Below are 15,963 nucleotides of genomic sequence, written 5' to 3' on the forward strand. Positions count from 1 at the left end.
GAAGTGTGACTTACTGGAACCCGATGTATTCTCAGCCATCTGGTGAAACAAAATCAATGGGAAATTTGTCATGGTGCCTCTGTCAGTCTTGCCTCCCCTCCCCACTCTGCTCTACTTTCCTGATTGGACCCAGCTGTGGATGCTCACTCATAAGGATATCCAGTCCCAGCATATATTGCCAGTTCGTTGCCCCTTATGGTGCTTACCTGGTCACTTAAGTTATGCTTACTATGCTCTCGTACTCTTGCTATCTTCTAACCTCGCTCCTCTGCCTCATCTACAGGATGAATTACCACGAGCTCTTCTCCTGGGTCCTTCCATGTATGAGCAGTCCAATACTCATCTACAATCCTAGCCTCAAGCCATGCCACGACTCCAGCCAAGTCAAGATCCTCAAGCCACGCCACGACTCCAGCCAAGCCTGCTTCAAATCGTCAAACTCTTCACCTTCAGGACTATTTCACCCACTGCCCATACATAGCCGGCCTTGGTCCCACATCGCCGTCGACTTCGTCACTGGGCTTCTTCCTTCTCAAGGCAACACTGTAATTCTCAGTCATTGAGCGATTTTCAAAATCTGTTCATTTCATCCCTATCCCCCAGTTACCCACAGCCACTGAAACAGCAGATGTTTTGGTCCATCAAGTCAAGCAGATATCGTATCGGACCATGGTCCTCAGTTCATATCCCAGGTGTGGAAGGCCTTTTGCTCTGCCTCGGGGGCCACGGTCAGTCTCCCCTCTGGATACCAGCCCCAGTCCAACAGCCAGGCGGAGAGGGCAAATCAAGAGTTGGAAGAGACTCTCATTGTCTTGCCACTCAAAATAATAATGACTGTTCCAACCATCTTGTATGGATTGAATATGCTCACAACACTCACACGTCTTCCGCTACAGGGATGTCTCCAATCGAAGCCTCCCCCTACTACTTACCACCTCTGTTTCCGTCCCAGGATCTCGATTTGGGTGTGCCCTCGGTCCAGCACCATCTCCAACGGTGCCAGAGCATCTTGCACATGACCAGGGCTGCTTTCCCAGGCCCCAGGGAGAGCAACTGCCGCATAGTTGCTATCCGGAAACTGGCTCCTCTATTCATCTGTCCTTATTTCGAGAAAATCATAAATCCCTCCTGTGTCCGTCTTCGGCTGCTGGCTGCACTTAAGGTTCATCTGTCATTCCATGTATCTCAGATAAAAAATGTCCAGGAGAGCCCTCTTTCCCCGCCGTCCACTTCCCCTCCGCCCACTCGTGTCATCAACGGCGCCCCGGCCTTCACTGTCAGCTGGGTGTTGGATGTTTGGCACCGGGGTCGTGGTTTCCAGTTCTTGGTGGACTGGGAGGGTTACGGTCCTGAGGAGCGGTCTTGGATCTCCTGTTCCCTCATCCTCGATCCGGCTCTCATCGAGGATTTCAACCGTGCTCATCACGACCGGCGTCCTGGACCGCCTGGAGGTGGTCGTTTAGGGAGGGGGTACTGTCATGGTGCCTCTGTCAGTCTTTCCTCCCCTCCCCACTCTGCTCTACTTTCCTGATTGGACCCAGCTGTGGATGCTCACTCATAAGGATATCCAGTCCCAGCATATATTGCCAGGTTGTTGCCCCTTATGGTGCTTACCTGGTCACTAAAGTTATGCTTACTATGCTCTCGTACTCTTGCTATATTCTAACCTCGCTCCTCTGCCTCATCTACAGGATCAATTACCACTATCTGTCCTCCTGGGTCCTTCCATGTATGAGAAGTCCAATACTCATCTACAATCCTAGCCTCAAGCCATGCCAAGACACTCCAGCCAAGTCAAGATCCTCAAGCCACACCACGACTCCAGCCAAGTCAAGATCCCCAAGCCACACCACAACTCCAAGCCAGTACTCCCGGTCGCCACACCAGTCTCATCTCACCAACTAACTCTTGTGTTTCTTTCTGGGTTACAGCATTTGGATCTGTCTCGCCAAGCAGAACATGACAAAATTGGGGAATGCTGGAAGCTCATACTACAGGGGCATAGGGCATCTTGCCAATTTAGTTAAAGTTATTGCTGAGTTAAATGCAGATTTTTTCTGTCAGTCCTTTTCTAGCTATGAAGGCAACCATAAAGCATTATTCTACAATCACAGAGGGTTCAGAAATGCACTTTCAAGCAACCACGTCTAATGATAGATCATATTTCAGCTTTCACGTTCAAAACTCTCATGTTCACTTTTCGCCACGCAAGTTTGTTTTAAACCTCTACGTACTAAATATAAACAATGAATCATATAAGCAACCATAGATTAGGATTTGAATCATACGTTGTCAAAATAAATCGATTCACCCCAGTAATTAGACAGACAGACAGACAACTTTATTTATCCATTTGGGAGGTTCCCACATGGAAATTGACATCTCCATCGCATACAGCACTGGTTGACATACGTATAGGAAAGAGCAGTACAGTAACCAGAAAAATTAGAACAGTAAAAACATTAAGTAACAGTTTAAATATCTGCAAAACAACATATACAAAAAAAAAAGTCATTCAGGCCCTTTCCCTTTCCTTTTCTGTCCCCCTCCCCCCTCCTAAGTAGTGGTTAAAGAGTTTGATGGCACGGGGGACAAAGGAGTTTCTCAGTCTATTAGTCCTGCACCTTGGGAGGAGCAGCCTCTTGCTGAAGGTGCTTCTCTGGCTACTGATGGTCGTGTGCAGAGGGTGGGTGGCATTGTCCAGGATACACGTTCGTTTTTTTAGTGTCCTTCTCTCTGCTACAGTAGCCAGAGGGTCCAGCCTCGTGCCAACCACAGAACCAGCCCGCCTGATCAGCTTCTCCAGCCTGGAGAAGTCTGTCTTTGAGGTGCTCCCCCCCAGCACACCACAGCGTAGGTTAGAGCGCTGGCGACCACAGACTGGTAGAAGATCCCCAGGAGCTTCTTGCAGATGTTGAAGGATCTTAACCTCCTCAAGAAGTACATCCTCCTCTGGGCCTTCTTGTACAGCTGCCCCGTGTTGCTCGTCCAGTCCAGCTTGTTGTCCAGCTACAGCCCAAGATATTTATAGGTCTGCACGACCTCCACCTCCTCCACTCCTATCAGAACTGGTCTGGGGTTGGGTCTGTCCCTCCCAAAGTCGACGACCAGTTCCTTAGTCTTGGAGGTGTTGAGCTGTAGGTTATTTTTGTGGCTCCAGACAGCAAAATCCTTCACCAGACTCCTGTACTCCTCCTCCTTGTCGCCACTGATACACCCCACTCTCATAATTGTGCAAGCACTTTTATTGTCCTCCTGTCTTGTTTATAATTATAAATTCCTTTTTTAAGTGTAATTTCTTTTTCTTTTTTTGATTTTCACTTTGAAATAATTGAATGTTATAGCTGTTTATCTCCACTAGTTTATCTCCTCCAAAAAAACAAAACAAAAACACATCAGTTGGATCTATACATTTATTGAATACTTTGTGAAAGAAAAGGACGACATGATCATTGAGGGTAATTCGGCTTGTCTTTTACTGCAGTCCGCTGATGGTGATGTTTTTGAATCCTCGACACAACATGTCGATTCATCGCCGTGTCAGATTAACTCCATATTTCACAAGGGCTCGTTTTTAAGCGTTCCTAAAGACAGTACAACACAGTAGCAACCTCCAAGAATAAACACGGCAGCCACAGCAAAACATTTATAGAGCAATGCAAATTAACTATCACTAGAGTGAACAGAAGCAACAGCATATATGAGTTGGATGAGGCTAAATTATAGGGAGCAGGAGGAGAGGAAAGAACAAGAACCTAATCAGTAGGCTGAGAACAGGACAGTCATCCAAGGAGCAGTAAAATGTTAATTAAAAGGTGAGAAAGAATCATATTTTAAGTTTGAACTTCTTAATGCCGCACTAACAACAATCTAGCCAAGGGCTAATCTGCCCACTATTAACCAAAAATAAGTTTTCTTAGTTTAAATGAATCATGTGTTCAGGGTGGGCCTCCTCTAATATTTGAATATATTGTCATCCATTAATTCCGTATTGCTCTTCAGTCTTGTTGTATTTTTGTGAACACTGCAGCACTATATAATTCATTCCAGTTCCTTTGTTTTCCTGCAACATAGTAATATTATAAGTTAGTGTAACCGTTACACATGCAAACAACTAAAAATTCTGTAAGGAAGGGTGGTGTAGGACCCATAGTGCTGGGACTGGGCTTGAATGTGGCAACTTAAAAATGTAAAGAATCAATTTCAAAATATGACAAAAACACAAAGAGAATGAACTACATATTGGTTGACATCAGCAGATGGTGGGAAAAAGCTATACTTAAAACCACTTACAATTCAAACAATTTGAATGTAGGTATACTGAGGGTATTAATTGATCTAAAGACAGCGGTGGATGAATAGAAACCTGAATCTGGTCTACCCAGTAAGACTCTCGAAAAGGGCAAATTCATTTTAAAAAAGAAAAAAAAATGAATTAAAGGAGGGCTTTTTAATTTCAGATGCTTGATAGAAAGTCATTAAAAGCATTGACCAACTGGCACATTCAATTCTAATATGCATGTTATTTATTTTAGAAAAGGCATCAAAGGAATTTTAGATTTGCATTGTGATTCTTTATTAGGCTTGATAACAGTTGGTAAATGTATATTATAAGACAATTTTAATCCGTCAGACCCAAAATAAATACATTTTATTAAAACTTAGTAATTCTAAATAAAACAAGTCTCATTTTACTAAACTATAGTTTTCAATTTTACGGATTTAATGTCATGTTTAATGCTTCTGTGCTAACAATGAGGACTGGAGACTGCCCAGTTCCTTCATCCTCACTGCTGGTAGACCATTCAAAGTAAGCTAATTTTATGCATATTTATATATGATTTAAAAGGTTCAAATGTACACTCGATAAATCTTAAATTAATAATCTATTAATTTTCTTCAGTGCATGTAATATTTTTGCACCATTTTTTATGATCCTCTTTCTGTAAAACGGCTCAACAAGCAAAAATCCCTAAATGAATCAACAAAACTATTTTGTCTGATTGCATAAGCATAATCTTTAAACGGTATGCTGCACATTATTATTTAGGTATATTCTGGATCTTGAAAAAGACTGTTTACTCATGTAAAAATTGTAAACTTACCTTTGTGTTGGACACAAACAGGCATCTTCTTTTCTTTTATTAGAATCAGAATGACATTCACAAATACACTGAAGGTCAACAGTACAACAACCATGATGACTTCCCAGCTTAATAGACCCACTGGAAGAAAAAAAAATAAACACAAAATTTTTGAGTTGAGCTGAGGTAAACCAACAACTAAGAAGGATTTAAATGTATAAATGTTACATTTTTCCCAATTACTTGTCAATTTTCAAAATGTTTCTTTTATTTATATTTTAAATGTCCAAAATCTCTGACCAGTGCTGCATTAATGTTGGTCTGTAAAACGTACTTATCTGTACTTCAGTCCTTTCACCAAACAGGATTTCTCCACACGAGAGCACAGCACAAGAGTAAAGGCCAGAATCCGAGGAGTTGTGTATGGTTTTTGACAGATGGTAGTCACATCTTCTCTTTTCTTGAACATCACACTTGGAAGTGGTTGTGTGAATGATTTGTGGACCAGATGCTGATGCCGCTTTGTACCAGTACACTTGGTGTTCACTTGCACACTGTGTTGGATTCTCTTTGGTTTTTGAAATAACTGAACATTGAAGATTGACTGTGTTTCCCTCCTGGACCAACTCCACACCCGGACCTTTTTCCACGTTGTTGAATATGTGCTTAGTTTTAGGATCTGTGAGATTCACAAATAAGGAATTATTAAAAGAAATATCAGTGATCGGTTTAATAAAAAAATGCATCAAACATATTTTACCTTTAACAACTAACAAACTGCCATTGATGAATTCCATGTTGTATGAGGATCCAGCCTGACAAAAGTATGTCCCTTGATCTTCTTTGCTGACATTTTTTATGATAAGAACATGTTCTTGACCAGCTCGAGTGGAAATGAATCTGGAGAAGTCAAACTCTTTTTCAAGTTTTGGTTCTCCTCCAGCGGTTTTTGAAATTAACTGGATCTTATATCCAAACTGGAATTTAAACCAGTAAAGCAACCGTTGATCAAAGCCAGTTGCTGAACATTTCAGAGTCACATCATCACCAAGTTCACTTTCAAAAAAGAAGGCGGGTTGAGAAAGTTCCAGGTTTGAAGGCATCGCTAAAAAAAGAGAAACCAACCAATTAATTACAAAATAGCAGTTTTGGACAAATGTGGTAGAAAACTCAGTTTTACATCGTACAGCATAGGATATAACTTACATAATGCACCAAGAAGGATTAAAACAGCCAGTCCTCTCATTGTGGCAAAGCCTCTCTCTTGCACATCTGAGGTCTCCCAACTCAAATGAAGATTTAGTCATGAGCTGAAAAAACCTTTTACAAAGTGGAAATTGCAATGATTGGCTGAAAGAGAGAAAATGTACTTCCTGCTGTTTTGTTGAGTGTTTGTCCTTTTATTTTGGTTGATGTAAAGCCAGTTTTCTTTACCTAATGCACATTTTTATTGCCCTACATGCAAAGTAATTTCAGTGTTAGTAACTTAGTTTAAAAGAAAAATACTGTCATTTTTTTTTGTGGTCTGTCAAAAGGCACATGAAAACAATATATTTTCCGAAAGAAAATTAGGATTAATTTAAAACACATTTTTAACGAAATAGTAGAACAAAGTGCATTCCACAATAAAAATATTTTACAAATCTATATGACTTGATGCTAAACGGGCAAAATACTATTTTGTTGATCTGTCCACACTAGCGACCACCCCACTTATGATCACAGAGGACGTCACTGCAGGATTAACTGCTGCCAGAAGGTCACGACAGGGAACCTGCTCATGGATAGATGGCATGACTTCTGATGGAAATGGATGTAAGTTCAAGCCTTTGGAATCTTAAGTACTCGGACATTTGTATTTGTTGGAGGTAAAGTATATCATTCTTGGAGAGCTTCGTGATGAAGCTAAAGCTGTGACAAAAGCTAAGATGAAAGCAGATATTTATGCTGAGCTCATATAATTTTGGACAATAAAAGCCTCTCATCAATTATGGGAAGAGGGATGCATCCAACAATAGGAGAGAAACACTTTGAATTTGGAGGAATTATTACATAAGGGCAGGGTGAAAACCGTGAATCGTCAACCTCTACAAGACACTAGCACCATTACAGAGGAACGTTAAGAGAATTACTGACTACATGATCGGGTCAGAAACCTCCATCACAATGCTACGGAATACGGGTGAGGCAATGAGTAGCGCTCTTCCTGTTGCTGTGGTTTTAAAAGAACTGTCTTAAAGTTTTGAATCATATGTAAGGCACAACCCAAAGTAAGGACAATATACTGTTTGCTCAGTTCAAATGAGCTAGGCATTTTTGAAGATTCAGAGAAATCACCTCCAGCTAAATCAAGGGACAGCATCAGGATAACCATGGCGAGAGCCACTCGAGGGCACACTCAATGGAGCAGAGACAACAATGATGCACCCAGTGACACCACTTGAAGACACAAAGACAAAGCAGATAGAGGAAAACCACACATGAAACCGGAAGCAGATCTGGAGCTGCCTCAGCGCTGTACACCTTTGGGTTTGAGAATGAAGGAACTGCGTTTCATCATCTCTTGGTCAACGGTCATCTCTGTTGTATTACATATGTGGCAGGCAAAGGGCCACTTAATTAATATCACCTGTGTGCGCCAGCTGCTTCACTGGAAAGCTGATAAAAGCCCTTCCCCTCTGTTAAAGTTAGAATCATTCTAAGACCCACTGCTTCAGGTTGGAACGCTCAGCGGGTGTGCAGCATCAGATGCTGTTTGGGTGCATTTTCAGCCCCAACTGGGTAGGTTTGGTATTTGCCGCTGCACCATTACTAATCTGTCAAAATGTGTTTAGAATACAGGCTGTTTTTTGCTGCTCAAGCGAGTCCTGTTTGTTGTCCTCCTAAGCTGCGGGAGCAGGTATGTGTGTGTTTGTTTTATTGGCTTTTGTTTTTTGTAGTTGTGCTAATCTACCTTTATTTGTATATACTATCATTTGTTCAAGTGAAGGTTTTTGTGTCACAATGCAAGGAGGACAGTTCACTTTCATTCTTCTCTGTGCATTATGTACAATCAGGACCACAAATATTTGGACAGAGACACATTCTTTCTAATTTAGTTTCTGTACATTACCACAGTGAATTTTAAATAAAACAACTCAGATTGCATTAAAGTGCAGACTTTCAGATTTTATTCCATGGGTTGAACAAAAAGATTGCATAAAAATGTGAAAAACTAAAGCATTTTTTAAACACAATCCCTTCATTTCATGTAATTGGACAATTGACTTCCATGCTATTGCATTGGCAGGTGTGGACAATTCCCTTGTTATGTCATTATGAAGCAGATAAAAGGCCTGGAGTTGATTAGAGGACTCGTGCATTTTTAAGATTTTGCGGTGAACAGTCAACATGCGGTCAAAGGAGCTCTCCATGCAGGTGAAAGGAGCCCTCCATGCAGGTGAAAGGAGCCATCATTAAGCTGAGAAAACAGAAAAAAAAATGCAAGAAATTGCTACAGTATTAGGAGTGGCAAAATCAACAGTGTGGTCCATCCTGAGAACGAAAGAAAGCACTGGTGAACTCAGCAACGCAAAAAGACCTGGGGCCTCATTTATACACGTTGCATACGCACAAAAGAAGGCGTACGGCACTCTCTACGCGATAATTGATATTTATAAAAAGCAAACTTGCCGGGAAACTGTGCGGTCCTTCACGCAAGCTCTGACCCAGACGTACGCACAAAAACGGGTGAAATGAGAAATGGCGACACCGTCGGCAGATGGAAGAAACACGTGAAAGTGAAAATGACAATCCTGCCTCTCATAAATAACATTAGGACTTCACAAAACAAGTCTTACAATTAACAGCCTACACAAACACCCATTTGATCGATCAGCAGTGAAACAAACAAAAATTACAACAGAAATTCAAATGAACACATATTTGTAAAAAGAAAAGTGAAATATGTTCACAATATTGGCACGTTGTGCAATTCATCCTCATAAATAATATAGTTAACAGAACGAAATAATGTACAAAAATGATATTCTTGTCAATGTGTCCATCTGGCGGAGCAGATATAGATAGATAGATAGATAGATAGATAGATAGATAGATAGATAGATAGATAGATAGATAGATAGATAGATAGATAGATAGATAGATAGATAGATAGATAGATAGATAGATAGATAGATAGATAGATAGATAGATAGATAGATAGATAGATAGATAGATAGATAGATAGATAGATAGATAGATAGATAGATAGATAGATAGATAGATAGATAGATAGATAGATAGATAGATAGACGGACAGATGTATTAATTGTCCACTGGGGAAAGTTGTTTTCATAGTAAAACATTTCTTCATAAGCTATGGAATTATGGTATTCATGCATATGCCTTTAGTTTGTTTTATTTTTGATAAAACAATGTATGGCGTATGTCTCAACCATTCAGAAAGCAACAAGAAATTACATTTGCGCTGAACAATTTCCCATTTCCACGTCGATTATTACCGACATCTGTAGCTCTTCAGATGCAATTAAATGGAGGGAAATAAAATGCCCCATCACAATGCGTAATGACGCACAATGGCTGATCTTGCGCTCTTAGAAGATGTGGCAAATGGAAGAATTCGGAGTGAACGCATCTTTAAAACAGCAAGAAGACTTGCTGGCAAACGAGGACGAGTGGCTTATGAGCCGGTTCCGACTTCCTCGAGCCGTCCTGTTGGACCTCTGCAGGCTTTTGGGGGTGTGTCACCCGGTGCACCTGGCGCGTCGGTGTTCCCCCTGCGCCTCAGTCACCACTCTACTTAATAGGGATTCCCCAATAATTGCAGCCAGTCTCTCATCAAGAGGGTTAGCTCCGGTGTCCCCTTTCCCCCGCCCGTGGCAGACACACTCTGGCGATGGAGCGCTAGACGTTTTTTTGCCTTGACTTTGATGTCCGACCATTTCTTTTTTATTTCGGCCACGGTCCGAGGTTGTGAGGCTACAGCATTTACGGCGTCTGCCGCCGTTTGCCACTCATGCCTTTTTGGCATTAGTAATGCCCACACTGTGCCCTCCAAGCAACACTTTTCTCCTCTTTTCCACCTCGCCAACGATAACTTCTACATCACATTGAGTGAAAATACGTTTTTTTGATTTCCTCTCTGTGTTTGCCATGATTTCGCAATCAATGAATATTAACTTGTGGGCGTTTCACGGACTATTTATGGGCAACTATGGGCGTGTCATGAAGCCACAAAAGCTGCGCTACATTTAGAATTGATTGTGATTTATTAAGGGAAAAATCCGTAGGATGTGCGTGCGCACGGTTTTATAAATCCGAATATTTCTGTGCGTATGCACATCCTATGTTTCATACGTACGCCACTTCTGACGCAAATCCTACGCAAAGTTTTATAAATGAGGCCCCTGGACGTCCACGGATGACAACAGTGGTGGATGATCGCAGAATCATTTTCATGGTGAAGAGGAACCTGTTCACAACAGCCAATCAAGTGAACAACACTTTCCAGGAGGTAGGCGTATCAATATCCAAGTCTACCATAAAAAGAAGACTGCATGAAAGTAGATACAGAGGGAACACTGCAAGATGCAAGCCACTCATAAGCCTCAAGAATAGGAAGGCTAGTGTCATGGTTTGGGTTTCTTTTGTCTTGGTTTTTGCTTTATTTCTTGTTCTGTCATGTTTGGTTCTGTTTCCTGTTTTATTTTGAAAGGTGTTCTGTTTTGTCATGTTCCTGAGTTTTACTTCCTTGTCCCTATCTGTCCTGATCTTGTTCACCTGTGTCTTGTCTGCCCTGTCTGTAAATAAGTCTTGTCTCTGCCTTCCTCTTGTGCTGGTCCATTAACGTCTTCATGTCATAGCGTCATTTATTTCTTGGATGTTTCCATGTTTCATGCCACGCCACAGTAAGTCTAGTTTTGTTTTTGTTATCCTGCTCGGCAGCGCCTTTTGTTTGCAATAAACCCTCTTGCCCTGAAACCGTTTGCCTCCTGCCTCAGCGTCTGGATCCTACCTGCTCTCCTGGCCCCCATACCCTGACAGCTAGATTGGACTTTGCTCTTGCCCACTCCGACTTGCTCATGCCTGTAGGGGACAAATCAATTCTGAAATGTTTTAATCTATTCTGCATTTATGTAAAATTTCACATATGTTTACATAAAGTTATAGACTTGGATTTTACTTTTGAGTACAACTCACATCTCAAAAACCATACTCTCGTATCTAACTTAGCTAAATCATGGTCAAAGGCTTCTTGTTAAAACCAGACACAAAAAGATCACTTAATGCTTACAGACACTGCTGGCTGCAGTTATTATATTTTGGAAATTGAGACATAGACTAGACATAGGGCTCTCGTCTTAAACTCCCGGACCCCCCGTTAGATATCAGTCCACGGGAAAAGAATTCCGATCTCGTCAAGAATTCAAAGTTTTTGTTTGTCCCTGTAAAAATCGTTCATCAAAATCAAGTTCATGAACTCCAGGCTCTCGTAGATTCCGGTGCCGAACACAGCCTCATAGACCAGCGTCTCGTTCATGACCTCACGCTATCCCTCGAAGATCTCGCCACCCCCGTGACCGCTGCTGGTTTAGGGGGTAAACAACTCACCCGCATCACTAAACGCACGAGGCCCGTTCTTATATTAACCTCCGGGAATCACAGAGAATACCACCAGTTCTTCGTCACCCAGTGTCCTCATACACCCATCATTTTGGGGTTTTCATGGCTTCAGACCCATAATCCTCATATTGATTGGGGTTCTCCTCGCATTGCCAACTGGAGTACCCACTGTATGGCTAACTGTCTACATTCCGCCATCCCGATCACTAACTTCTCCGATTCAGAACTCGATAAAGAAATTGATCTTTCCAACGTCCCGCTTGTTACCATGATCTTAGAAACGTATTCTCTAAGGTAATCTCACCTGGGAGATCGAAAGCAAGGTCCAACAGGCCCAAGGTGAGATACCTAATGGCATTACATGTCCTCCTGGCACCTTGTATGTCCCTGATTCCCTTAGGTCTGACGTCCTTACCTGGGGTCACATATTCCGCATTGCCTGCCATGGAGGGGTTTACAGGACCATCAACCTTCTAAAACGGCGGTTTTACTGGCCCATGCTGGAGAAGGACGTGAGGGAGTATGTTGCGGCCTGCACCATATCTGCCCGCTCCAAGTCCTCGAACTCGCCCCCCTCTGGTCATCTGTTGCCTTTGCCTACGCCAAGCCGTCCCTGGTCTCATATTGCGGTGGACTTTGTAACCGGACTGCCTCCGTCCCAGGGTCACACGGTAATCCTCACTGTCATTGACCGCTTCTCTAAATTCGCACAATTCATTCCCCTGCCTCAGCTACCCTCTGCATCCGAAACCGCGGACATCCTCATCAATCATGTTTTTCGCCACCATGGGACACCATCCGACATCGTGTCCGACCGCAGACCTCAGTTTACGTCCCACTTTGGAAGGCCTTCTGCTCGGAGCCACGGTCAGTCTCTCCTCAGGTTACCACCCACAATCCAATGGCCAGGCTGAACGGGCTAATCAAGAGCCGGAAGCGACTGTCAGGTGTCTGGCGGCTCAGAACAACTCTGACTGGTCCAAGTATCTTGTGTGGGTGGAATACGCCCACAACACCCACTCCTCTACCGCCACAGGTATTTCCCCTTTTGAAGCCTCCCTGGGATACTCACCACCTTTGTTTCCCTCTCAGGAACTCGACCTGGCAGTGCCCTCGGTCCAGCTCAATCTCCAGCGGTGTCAAGACATCTGGCTGCAGACCAGAGCGGCTCTCCTCCGCACCAAGGAGAGCAACTGCCAGATCGTCAACCGTCATTGGGTGGTGGGACCCAGTTACCAGCCGGGCCAAAATGTATGGCTCTCTTCTAGAAATATTCCCATCCAGGCTTCATCCCGTAAGCTGGCTCCCAAGTTCATTGGCCCTTACACCATTGACCGCATCATCAACTCCACCTGTGTCAGGTTACGACTTCCCGCTGCCCTTAAAATCCATCCCTCCTTCCACATCTCCCAAATCAAGCCAGTCACCGAGAGTCAGCTTTGCCGGCCGTCCACTTCCTCACCGCCCGCCCGTACCATCAACGGCGCCCCGGCCTTTACGGTCGACAAGATTTTGGATGTCCGGCGCCGTGGGCGGGGGGTCCAGTTCTTGGTGGACTGGGAGGGGTGTGGTCCAGAGGAACGTTCATGGATCTCCCGTTCCCTCATTCTGGATCATACCCTCATCGACGACTTTTACCGCGCCCATCCTGACCGTCGTCTTTGACCGCCTGGTGGCGATCGTTGAGGGGGGGGTACTGTCATGGTGCCTCTGCCAGCTACTCTCCCCCTCCCCCGCCTGCTCTGTTCCAAACGCGACCAGCTGCCACCACTCACCTCATTATTGCTGTTACCCTCTTAAGGAGCACCTGGACCTCCACTCAACGCCAGTTCGTTGTTCCTCCCATGGTGCTTAGTCTGGTCTGCTCATGTTCCTGTTTGTTGTCAATGCTTCAAGTTACTCATTGCTCCTCTCGTCTCTGTCTCAGGAAGAATCACCTCTGGAACTCACCTGGTCGCTGTTCTCTGGTCTCTCGCTGTCTCGCTCTGGAATCCTGCTGCCGCTCACCTCCAGCTTGCCGCCACGCCTCCTCTGGAGAAAACCATTACTCACCCTTTGCTATATAAAATCAAACTAACTTACCCCGTTGTCCGAGTCTCCTTCTGGGTTCCAGCATTTGGGTCACTCTGAACTCTCGTCGTATCATGACATCATTTATATCTGTTGGTGTGTATGTACTGCACTGTAAGTGTTGGTCGGGAATGTTCTTTAATTTGTTGTATTTGTTTTGTTGTTTTAATGAATGAGCACATGAAATATTAATAATCCTCAATTAGTCACAATCCATTTAAAATGCTGGAATCACCGTACTTATTGCTGCTGGTATGTTCTTTCTATAAACAGGAAATCCTACAACGTTCCGTGCCGCTGAACGAAAAAAGATTAACAGAAAACCATTTAAACAATAAGGTAAATGCAACAGACACAGTGGGATTTTGAATCTTCTTAAACTTTGTCATGACTATAATACCAAGACATCTGTCATGTTTTGCTTGGCAAGATAGACCCAGATGCTGAAAACCCGGAAAGAAGCACAGGAGAATTAGATGGATGATAAAGGGATTTATTATCCTCGACATGGATCAGAGGATGAGTGATATGATGATTGTCTAACAGCGTGATGAGTCTGGTGTGACGACCGGGAGTACTGGCTTGGAGTTGTGGCGTAGCTCGACATCTTTGCGTGGCTTGAGGATCTTGGTTTGGCTGATGTCGTGGCGTGGCTTAAGATCTGGACGTGGCTCAAAGGATCTTGGTTTGGCTGATGTCATGGCGTGGCTGGAGGTTAGGATTACACAAACAGGGAGGAACCCAGGTGGACAGCTCGTGGTGATTTGTCCTGTAGATGAGGCAGAGAAGCGTGGTTAACGGAGAACCAAAGTACAAGAGCATAAATACTAGATACTGTGACCAGGCTAAGCACCATAAGGGGCAATGGACTGGCGATGAATACTGGGACTGGATCTCCTTAAGAAGACAGGTGGATGATGAGGTGAGCGTCCACAGTTGGGTCCAATCAGGTAGGAAGAGCAGGGGGGGGATAGGACTATAGGACTGCTAAAGGCGCCATTACAAGATCGTAAATCAGATACAAAATCAGTTTAAAAAAGCAAAGAAAATGAATGTAACCGCTAAAAATAGAAATTAAATGTTAATCTTAGTGAAAATGCAAGATCAAATACTCACACTAAATGTTTTTTGGGTATTCTTATAGTCTGTTCTGTGATTCATGTGGAGTTAAATAAAAAAGAGGTCTATACAATTCTGTGCAGTATTGTTAAAGCATATTTAGACAGTTTAACATAGAGGACATCTGCTGTTTTGAAACTGGATAAAACGTAATTACTGTTTTTGTCTAATTAGAAAATACATTCTTTTTTTTTACCCATATTACTGAATTTAGAAATATTGACATTAAAACATGAATGTTTTTGTTCTACACTGTGTGCTGTTACTTTGTTATAAAGTGTGGACCTGGTTGACATTGTAGGGTAAGTTCAAATCCATTCCAGTCTAATAAAACTATATTTTAAAAGCTCCTTAAAAAATTCCACAAACCCAAAAGGCTTTACATTGGTATGAAGTCAAATAAACATACAGAAAAATAAATAATCTTTTTGTCACAAATGCCTTTACGGTATGATATGAGTTCATAACCCAAGTTAACCGCATATGTGAGCATCTGAGAAAATATTCTAGACATCATTCTACTTGAGTGGCCAGCCACTCTACTTTGCGGGGGGGTGTTGTTCTAACCTCTCATGTGCCCTAGGTTTCATCTAGGGACCAAAACTGTTTGTCATGTGGCGTCACCTTCTTAGCATAAATGTAAGACGCTGCAACACAAAAGATGGTTATAGAGGGGAAGTTCCTTTAAAGTGAGGGGAGGTCACCTGCTTCCTGTAGACAGTTTAGAGCTGAGAACCAGTGAGTGAGTTGCTCTGGGAGAATTGTGTGACTTACTGGAACCCGACGTATTCTCAGCCATCTGGTGAAACTAAATCAATGAGAAATTGGAGAATGCTGGAAGCTCATACTACAGGGGCAGAGGGCATCTTGCTGATTGAGTTAGTAAGTTATTGCTGCGTTAAGACAGATTTTTAGTCAGTCCCTATCTAGTCATGAAGGCAACCATAAAACTTTATGCTACAATCACAGAGGGCTCAGAAATGCACATTCAAGCAACCACGCCCAATGAAAAGTTCATGTAAACATGTAGAAAAACAACTTTCAGCTTCCACGTTCAAAACTCTCA

General features: G+C 43.0%; 1 protein-coding gene and 1 long non-coding RNA gene across 2 annotated transcripts; one reads left to right on the plus strand and one right to left on the minus strand.

The window, feature by feature from the left end:
* Nucleotides 1-2,793: 2,793 nt before the first annotated feature.
* Nucleotides 2,794-6,384, minus strand: LOC144994968 (neural cell adhesion molecule 1-like). Its single transcript, XM_078954481.1, has 5 exons — nucleotides 6,291-6,384; nucleotides 5,845-6,189; nucleotides 5,385-5,763; nucleotides 3,070-3,208; nucleotides 2,794-3,009 (listed from the first exon to the last, which is right to left on the minus strand). Exons 1-5 carry the CDS (start codon nucleotides 6,328-6,330, stop codon nucleotides 2,794-2,796), a joined length of 1,119 nt encoding a protein of 372 aa, XP_078810607.1. The 5' UTR covers nucleotides 6,331-6,384.
* A 6,583-nt stretch (nucleotides 6,385-12,967) lies between these two features.
* LOC111948053 (uncharacterized) lies at nucleotides 12,968-14,970 on the plus strand. Its single transcript, XR_013658298.1, has 2 exons — nucleotides 12,968-13,555; nucleotides 13,636-14,970. It is a non-coding gene; the product is annotated as an uncharacterized LOC111948053 (long non-coding RNA).
* Nucleotides 14,971-15,963: the final 993 nt, after the last annotated feature.

Source organism: Oryzias latipes, chromosome 10 (genome assembly GCF_053564925.1).
Source record: "Oryzias latipes strain Hd-rR chromosome 10, Olatipes_Hd-rR_3.1".
Taxonomy (NCBI): Eukaryota; Metazoa; Chordata; class Actinopteri; order Beloniformes; family Adrianichthyidae; genus Oryzias; species Oryzias latipes.